At 35.9% G+C, this 10157-nt stretch overlaps 1 protein-coding gene across 2 annotated transcripts; it reads left to right on the top strand.

Moving 5' to 3' along the window:
• Positions 1-4231: 4231 nt before the first annotated feature.
• LOC104598727 (SNAP25 homologous protein SNAP33-like) lies at positions 4232-8529 on the top strand. 2 transcript variants are annotated; one of them, XM_010260906.2, is made up of 6 exons: positions 4232-4447; positions 5141-5696; positions 7108-7201; positions 7451-7575; positions 7656-7753; positions 8097-8529. In XM_010260906.2, the coding sequence occupies exons 2-6, from the start codon at positions 5244-5246 to the stop codon at positions 8194-8196; spliced, it is 870 nt and encodes a 289-aa protein (XP_010259208.1). In that variant the 5' UTR covers positions 4232-4447; positions 5141-5243; the 3' UTR covers positions 8197-8529. The 2 variants fall into 2 exon arrangements, with proteins under 2 accessions (XP_010259208.1, XP_088756213.1); XM_088900087.1 differs by having other exon boundaries at positions 4234-4453.
• The last annotated feature ends 1628 nt before the right edge of the window (positions 8530-10157 follow it).

Below are 10157 nucleotides of genomic sequence, written 5' to 3'. Positions count from 1 at the left end.
CCAATATGAAAAAATGTAAAATATGGCGTTGCTCCAAACTACGCCTTCTTGATTTCCAAGGCATGGCTTGGAGCACCATTTTTTATAGAATAACGATTCCAAACATATTAACATTTCCTGAAGCACCATTTTTTTCAACGTAATACTAATGTATCACCGTTTTCTGGAGCAATAGCATCGATACCAAACAAAAGCTATATGAATCGTTTTACACTACATATTTTCATTCACACTTCTTTATATCGTTTCTAAACGCAACCTTAATGGCTGAATGAATTAGAGAGCTGGCCCCCTACTGAATGACAATGACTTGTTTTATAAAAGATAGAGCGACAATCCCCTCAGTTTACCTAAGTTAATTAAGCGGTTATCAATTGTAATGAGCTCCTCAATGCCTGTCACAAATCTTATGTTGGAGCGTTAGAATATTGTACAGACACTATAACGCTACTCGGTTGTAGTGTTGACTTCATAGTGCTCACCACCACATACATGGGTTTGTTCCATTAAGATGGTATTTGGTTAGTTCATGTTGTTTTCACATGGTTTAAACTTTAAAGGTGATCTCTCTCTAGTTATTGAAAAAGGCACTAGAATTTATGCCCTTTGACATCTCACATGAAGCCAAAGTTCCTACAAAATAGCAATTGACCTCCATGTAACGTGTCAAATGCTAGAAATTCTAACAAAGTACTACTCCCTGATAGGTATAACAATATATAGCTATAGGGAGTCACTTATGCTGCCACTCTCCATTGCTTTGGTTTTGTTTTCTCCAAAAACAGTTAGCCACATATTTACCTCTTGGTTATTTCCACACACACAAAATCATCCATAATATCCTATGCATAAGTATCATTATGAATTTTTAAGCTACAAATTAGTAAGCAAGAAACAAAATTTCACAATATATCGATTCGTATTGGCTGATACATTGTTTTTAGGGTTTTTTAAGTGTTGTTTTTAAAAGTTAATAAACATCCTTTAAATTTTGAAAAAGAAAACTAAAAATATAAAGCAAAAGGTTCAAAGTACCGATACTCCTTTCCGCTATCAAAAAGTTATTTTTCCATTCTTGGTCCCGATTCTGAAATTAACCTTCACCCCCATCTCCAATCCTCGTCGAGGATAAAATTTGTCTTCCATCCCCGATCCCTGATAGGGATGGGTTCTCCGCAGGGACCCGAATCCTCAGAATTTTTTTAGATAACATTATTTTTTTGAAAAATAAATTTACTTAAAATAAATAAAAAAACTTAATTATAAATAATATTTTAATATATAAAAAATAATATAATAATATATTTAGTATAAATAACATTTGATATATATATATATATATATATATATATATTCATAGTTAGAGCGAGACGGAGACCTCAATCCTCGTTCTTGATCTCATCGGATTGGAGAAATCGGGTCCCATCGAGGATGGAAAAAATTGCTGTCCCTAATAACTTACTATTAAAAGGACCGATGTTGGTCTGTCTGTCTATCTAGTGTCTTGGGCTTGGAGGGATGGACTTAAACCTATATTATCACCATTATCAGCCTCGAATCATCAAACAATCATCCGTATGAAATGACAACATAAGCTTAAGACACAAGCAGACAAGGATTGGAAGCCCTAACTTTTAGCTCTACATATTCTCCAAATGACCAAGAATGGGCTACACCTAGAGGCAATTATTTTCAGCCCAGCCCATATAAATATTTTGAATCTATTAACGAGTTACGACATTTAAAGAAGGATAATTATAATGTTTTTAAAATCTAAGGCTCAGTTTGGGAAGAGTACATACACTGAAAATATAAGATTTTCAATACACTTTAGAAGTTTTTTCACTGTATTTGTATTTGTACAAATTTAAGGTTCATTTTCTTTTTTTGCCATGTTGATTATTCAAATATTTGAATTTGAGTCGAGGCATTTAAAAAAATATATATATAATAAAAAACAAAATCTAATTGTCTTTTCATATTTTCATTTTTTATAATATAATATATTAGAAATCATAGGCCTAAAAGGCTAAAACAAGCCCGTGCCTGAGCCTAGAGTAGAATTCTTAGTAAGGGTGATAGGCCCAGCCCATCCCATCCCATTATCAACCCTAGTTACTTACACCAGGCAAATGAACCTCAAAATGCCTGAACAATGATATAGATGGTATTTGGTATCGATGTAGCTTTTGGAAGAAATAGTGACAGTTCAGCATTGGAGATGCTTTTAACAAAAAAATGCCTTAAAAGTTATTTGATTAAGCTGTTTATCTGATAAATGGCTTTCTCGAAAATCGTGTAAATCGAATATTAAAAAAACATCAATTTTGACGTTTTTCATTTTTAAGACCGATTTTCATTGTTTGACTTATATGGTGTCTAATGGCACTGAGATGTACAAAAATCATACAAAACATTTAAAACAGATTTTATTTCATTTTTAAAGACAAAATCATACAAAACGATTATCTTATAAACGCCATGATACCAAACAACCTCCTAGTTGATGCCTAGTTTGACAAAATATGTTGATTCCAAAGTAGGGAGATAGAGAGAGGAGCATCTGATTAGTTATTACATGGGCGAGTAAGCCTCAAAAAGTAAATTGGGTCCCACAACAAAAAGGACTGCCAGTTCTGAAGGGTACTCTCCATATGCCCAATTTAATCATAGAAATTTTGGATGGAAGGCTAGAATTAGATACAAAGTCACTATAGAAGATTCCCTTGGAAGACAAGAAATATATTCATAAGTTTGAAAGAGAATTTAGGAATTGTTGCGAGGATTTGTCTTATATAAATTTTTGTGTATCATGGGACTCGTAGGGGCGATATGAATCATAGAAATTGTCTTAGTTTTCCACCCCTTTTTATCGATGCAAATTTCATATAAGTTGTTTTTAAGCAAATTTTGTATTTGCATGGAATGCAAAAATTTGATGGAAATTCAATTTTGCTCTTTCAAAAGATGATAAATTAAGGGGTCGTTTGGCAAGGTTTTTTGAGAAGATCTTTTAATAGTTGTAACAGTTAAAGATGCATTGAGATTTTGCATGAAGACCTGAGTAGTCCTAAACTAGCTTGGCTACTGCATGTCTTTCCATACAAGAATAAAGTGGGAAAGATGCAAAAAACTCCATTTAGAACTTCCCGAAATTAGTCCAAAATGGGTTTTTTACGTCTTTTTAAAATATTGACTTTTGGCCACTAGATCTATTACGAAGCAAAAGGAAAAAGACCGCATAGAAAGACACGCCAAATAAGATCTAAATATTCAAACAAACAGCTGCAAATTTAAATCAAATACAAATTTTGCACCTGGTCAAGATTTGTACTCTAACCAAACGCACCCTAACCATTGGAAATGTCAATTTGTCCTACACCCTTTTATATATTTAGCTTTATCACTGTGGCCCTAAAATCAATAGGTATCCACGAAGGATCAAAATTTTGCATGTATCGACTCGTATCAATTGATACATATCGCATAAATATGGGTTTTTTTTTTGGAGGGTTTTGGCCCATTTCAGAAGGTAGATAAGTCTTATACCGACCTCTCTGACCAAGTTTTTGAGAAAAAATAAAACTAATGTGTATAATTAAAACACCTTATACACCCATTAAAATTTTGAACTTTGATATCAACCGATATACACCGATACATTGCAATAGCTTAAACCTTACTTTACAAATTGCTTGTTCACCACAAATGAAAAAAAAAAATAAATTCAGTACATTTACTCATCCAATAAAAATTAACCCAGTTTATATTGACATCTCTTTATAATGAAATTTGGTTACTTATGTTTCAGCCCATACAATCTTTTGTAGCACCAATCAAACTAGTCTAATTTCTAATGGTGCGACCAATTTTCTTTAATTACCCATCATCATCCATCACCCGCCTACCAAAAAATACTATCCATCACCCATTCGAATTTAGGCTCCCCGTAAATAAACAAGAAAAAAAAAGAGGAGATCGGATCTGCTACTCACACATGGCATCTCACACCGATCTCACAGGTACATCCCACCATATATTGAGAACATCTCCCGTAATTATGTATTATTATTTATGAAAGATATTAGAAGTAGGATGTGCCTGTGAGGTCATTGTGAGGCGCCCTCTGTGAGGAGAGGGTGTGGAGGCAAAGAGTCTAATTTTAATTTTTGGTCGCCAAACGTGCGTTCCCACTATTTCTTTCTCACCCCTCGCGCCTCTCAAGCCATATGTTTGATTTGATCTTGGGAGAGAGCAAACCAAGGAGAATAAAGGAGCCATCTCTGTCTCTGTCTCTCTCCCTCTCCCTCTCTGTTTCTTGACGAGATTGTCTGAGACTGAAAGTCACCGAGGGAGAAACCTTATTTCATAATTCTCTTTGTCGTCCATTTAGTCCATTGTTGCTCTTTGTTCTTCCAAGGTTTCCGTTTGTCTTCTCCCACTTCAGGTATAGGTATATAGGCATAGTCTCATTTCTCTATGCTTCTTGATTTCTTTTACCGTTGCAGTGTTCGTTTTTTTTTTTTCATTTTTTTTATTATAATGCATTGCCACACACTAACTAGTAACTACATTCATATGCGATTTTGTATTCTTTTGAAATTCCATCCACCAATTTTTTTCTTCGTCTTCAGATTTCATCGTTTTCTTAATTGCGGCATTGATTTTTATCAAATTTTTCATGCTGCTCAAATAAAATTTTGTCATTTTCTCCTTGTATGATTGATCGTTTTCTCTGGTTATTTTATTTGTTAATTTTAAACCTCTACATAGTTCGATTCTTTTTCTGACCTCGAACCCCCCACACGCACACCATTTTCTTTAATTTATTCTTTTTTTTTTATTTTATTTCTATTGTCCCTTTTCACCCTCTTCATGTTTCTTTCTGCATAATTTTCCATAGTGACGGCTTCTCTAGCCATCCATCTTGTTCTTTCTCCAATGGACATGTGATTTTAGTTTTCTGGATTAATATGTTGCTAATTTTAGTTGTAGAAATATGTTGTCGTTCCGTTTCTTGTGATAATTTATATTTCATTGATCGGTTTTGAACTTTCTTTTTTGATTCCGGTTTCAAGGATTGTGCTTTATAAATACTCTCATATCACAAGACATGAATTAATCTTGATTTTGTTTCCAGATACTGTTGTTGTTCTATATTCGGCTCCATCTTTTTTCCAGTTCCGAAATTTTATTCTTCATCAATTCCCCAGCGGCCCTCTGCAATCTCTCCTCACTTGAAAATGTTTGCGTTTATGAAAGCACCCGCTAATAAGGTCACTAAGCAGAACTCGGTTGACACAGGATCCAACCCTTTCGATTCTGACTCTGACTGTGACACCAAACAAAGCCTTAAACCTTCAAGAAGAACCTCTTCTGAATCTTCTCTTAATGTCAATGATGGGGATGGAAAAGGATCCTCTTCCTCTTCATATACAGTTACTGCGGCACAAAGAAGCAAATATAAGAATGATTTCCGTGACTCGGGAGGATTAGAGAACCAGAGTGTGCAAGAGCTAGAGAATTATGCTGCATACAAGGCTGAGGAGACTACTAGTGCGGTCAACAATTGCCTGAGAATTGCTGAAGATATCAGAGACGATGCTTCTAGAACTCTGGTCACCTTGCATCAGCAGGGCGAGCAAATTGCAAGGATCCACAACACTGCCGTTGATATTGATCAGGATCTAAGTCGGGCATGTACCCCATACCCTTTACTTGAGTCGTGTTTTATCTTTTTAAATGACAAACAATGGCTTCCTGAACTAATATACTCTGGTTGTGATTATTACATGAGATTTTGTTTACTTATAAGCTGTGTTTGGTTTGAAGGAAAAAGTAGGGAAAGGAAGGGAAAGGCAGGGAAACCTTTACAAACCTTGTATAGGTTTCCTTACATTTCCCTTCCTTTCCCTACTTTTTCCTTCAAACCAAACATGGCCATAATGTTTTTTTATCCAAGGAAAAAAGGAACTATGATTTGAGAAGCAACGCAGTCTTGAAAACCATGCACCTTGATGGAGTATCAGTGGTTTTTCTTTCATTTAGAATGTGAATTTGGAGACTTGTTTAAACCTTAGTGTTATTCTCTTTCTTTTGTCATCTCTGTATCAGGTTAGTTTTAGGAAATTTGACCCTCGTATTTAAGATTCCTATTGCAAAAGCTTTAATAAAATTAGATTTGATGTGTAATGGTTTTGTTGAATTTCGTGTTTTCCTAATACTTTATCATTCATTTTTTTTTATTTGAGTTCTCAATGCCATTTTTTCAATCCAAAACTAAATATGGAAACATTTGGTTTTTAGACTATACCTGTCACAACTTGTTAATATATCTGATATATTAGAAAACTCTCTATTTAGAAAGTAAATGCTTTTTTTGTTTGGAGGGGCTGAGAAATAATCATGCTAATATCTTTTTTTCAATATATATTTTAGACTTTTGAGACAAAACTGATATTTTATTATTAAGGGCATTTTGATAATATAGTTGGTTTTTCCTGTTTTAATTCCATCTTCTGTTAACAAAGTCCCTGTAGTTTCATGGTTAAAGGGCGCCGCGGGGGGGCGAGGGGTGTATATCCATATAAGTTAACAGGTAAGCCTGAAGGGAGGTCCTCCTACAATAAATGTATAGCCAGGTACGACAGAGAAACTATCATGTAGTTAGTGGCCCATACACATATGGGGAAATTTAGAGCCACTGTTTAGTGGGTTGGACCCAAAAAAATCTTCCAAGATCCCCTAGGTTAAGAATCAATTGTATCATATAGTTGTTATATAAAGAAAAAAAAAAAACACAACCATCAGAACTTTTCTGATTGTTCTGTGGACAGCCACCAGGAGAGAGATGCAATGCAGAGTACTGTGCTATCAAGGATATCCAAGTCTGTAAATGAAAAAATCTGGTTTAATATCTTGTTTTACCATCTAACTTTTGCTTGGTGAAGTAGTTGACAACAAATACAAACAATAATGAGGTCAAAATTTTGATTTTGTGAGTGAGATCTTGCTCCTTTGATGCTTAGGCCTGACCCTTCTCACAAATGTGGGTTGCCTGGGAGCATTCAGTTACAGTAATGAATAGATTTTTCTTGTTGATTTCAGGGTGAGAAACTTTTGGGAAGCCTTGGAGGCATGTTCTCTATAACATGGAAGCCAAAGAAGACTCGTGAAATTACAGGACCAGTAGTCACAAAAGGTAAATATCATCTAAGCTTATTGTTGGTCCTTGTTTAGCCATTAGTCATCATCATCAGCGTCAAAGTCTTGTCTGAAAATATGGGGTTGGTTACCAAAAAAAAATATATATGGGGAATGGGGTTGGCTACAGGAATTCTGTTTTGCCATTCTGTTCTGTTCAATGCCATATCCATTAAATATATTTGTTTAGTCAATGGGTTTTCATTTATTTATATATTTGTCCACCGGATTGGTTTGCACATTGCAGATAATCCATCCAAAAAGAAGGCCAGCCACTTGGAGCAAAAGGAGAAGTTAGGGATAAAACCATCAAAGGGAAAGTCAAACTCTGAACCAGCTCCTGAACCCACCACTGCACTAGAGAAAGTTGAGGTTCGTATTTTGTGAGGAGTGAATATTAAATAAAATTTGTAAAATTATTTACTGATGTATCTGTGGTTTGCTGAAAACAGGTAGAGAAGGCAAAACAAGATGATGCGCTCTCGGATTTAAGTAATATTTTGGGTGATCTGAAGGGGATGGCCATTGACATGGGAACTGAGCTCGATAGGTTAGTCCTATTGCTTTTCTTGTTATACCCTCAGTTTTCCGATGCTGTATTTAGGTTGTGGGCCTTATATGCACAAGGGTATTTATAAAGAAGAAACAATAAAATACCATTAAACAATCCTTTGCAGCAAATAATAATAGTAGTAGTAGGACCATGTAGCCCATTCAGGAGCATCAGGGATCTGTATAATTATCAGATCAATTGATGTGTTTACTCATGATTGGATTACGCAGCCCATTGTGCACATCTTGTTTGTAGTAGATCCAGATTAGATTTCTTGTTCTTTTCATTTTGAACCAAGACATTCTCATTCTTTATATTTATGTTTCACTGATCAATGCAGGCAAAATAAAGCTCTAGACCATCTTAATGATGATATAGACGAACTGAATTCCCGGATGAAAAATGCCAACCAGCGTGGGCGTCGTTTGCTTGGAAAGTAGAAGATTGTTTTGTTTTTTTCTTTCCAGGCCTGCTGTCTAACAAGCACATTTACTGAACTTTGTGAACGTCTGCCCCCCATCGGCTTCAATGGTTCCTTCTCTAATGTATTAATGACTGTGGACTTACTGAATCCTAATACCATTTTCCCCCCTCTTCTTGTTTTGTTCTTCTATCTAAAAAGCCTTCTTTGTAAATTGTACAGAGGCTGAAAATATTACATAAATTTACCTTTATTTTGTATTTGGTTACTTGACTTCTTCCTTTGTACACTTTGTATTCAATATTTTGGAGCCAATGAGTAATGTAATGAACACGATAAGTTTCAATTCAAACGGTTTACTCCTCGTTGTTTTTCGAATTTCACCTCCCCGTCATAAAAAAATGAGGCCCATTTGCCTACTGAAAAATCGAATTTCGAGAGAGGGTTCATTACGAATAAAATGATCACATTTATTGAATTTGGGCTGTCAATGGATCAATCAGAACGACCTGGACCTGGACCTGGACCTAGTAATGCACTTGTCACGTCAGGTTATTCACTCCTGCTAAGTGCTATCTTACACGCCTCCCTCCTCTCCGATGGCCAGTAGCAGAATGGATATCAGCCTAAAAACAACAGCTCCAGTTGCTGTACCTGTTGTTCTACTTATAGTTGCATCTCATCCCATCCATCATCTGCCCCTCCTCTTCAACCTTACCACCCACGGACCCTCTCAGTTCCTCCGATCTTCACATCAACTACGACAACACCAGCGGCAACAGCAAAACCAACAAAGACCTGCCCTGAACTTGGCCGTTAGACAAAGACCCCCTCGGCCATAGAAGACATTAAATTATTACAATACCCTACTAAATTTTCTCTATTTTCTTTTTCTTGCCATCACTTACTTTCCATTTCTTCAAATCTAACAAGTCAAAACAACACTAACAAGACATCTACGGAATTCCAACCCCTCCAAATCTTTATCGACTCGGACCATTTTCAATCCCCCAAGCATTACCCAGAAAAAAAAAACAGAAAAGAGCAAATCTATAGTGTCTTCAACTTTCTTGAATAGAAGAGGCAAGGATTTGGGACTGTTCATTTTTTGTCAATGTTTGAATAATTAATAAATTGATGACACTCGAAAGGTATTTGTGTATTTTTCAAATGTCACGTAATGGCTGTTTAATGATAGGTGCTAAATTGGCACATTTTGAATGTTCAGGTACTGAATTGTTGCATTTTAAAATTCAAGAACCAAAGTAGCACTAGGCCAAAGTGCAGGGTACTAATTGAGAATTTTACCTTTAATTTAAGTTATTTGTGGGGCGGCAATCCAATGGTTAGGGATGGGAAACGGTCTATCAGCAGTGAACTGATTCACTTCTTATTGTTCCTAGACAGGCTTTCCAAAGTAGCACTAGGCCAAAGTGCAGGGTACTAATTGAGAATTTTACCTTTAATTTAAGTTATTTGTGGGGTGGCAATCCAATGGTTAGGGATGGGAAACGGTCTATCAGCAGTGAACTGATTCACTTCTTATTGTTCCTAGACAGGCTTTCCATGAAAAGGCAGGAATTTCCTTCACAGCAATTTAGTTCGTCTGCTCTTCAAATAACAGCTCAAAATTCCATTTCCAAGCAGAGGAATCACCAAAAGTGGCATTAGTTAAAATTTGACGGGTGAGTAGAGAAATTTAATGGATAACTTCGGTGACCAAGTTAAAGAGGTCCAGCGCAATTTTGGGAGAGACCAAATCAGCCCCCCACAACATCCCACAACACATCACCGCCGTGTATTGGAAACATCTCCTGATGATAATCCCAAAAATAATAATGTCATCATCAGGAGATGCTCTCAATACACGACCAAAATGTGCTGTGGGATGTTGTGAGGGGCAATCTTGTGGGGGGCTGATTTGAACTCATTTTGGGAATGATGAGGGAGCACAAGTTGAACTTGAAGTGTTCCATCAAA

The sequence above is a fragment of the Nelumbo nucifera genome, chromosome 3 (genome assembly GCF_055504915.1).
Source record: "Nelumbo nucifera cultivar China Antique chromosome 3, China Antique-T2T, whole genome shotgun sequence".
Lineage (NCBI taxonomy): Eukaryota > Viridiplantae > Streptophyta > Magnoliopsida > Proteales > Nelumbonaceae > Nelumbo > Nelumbo nucifera.
This window is presented reverse-complemented; position numbering and strand designations above follow the sequence as displayed.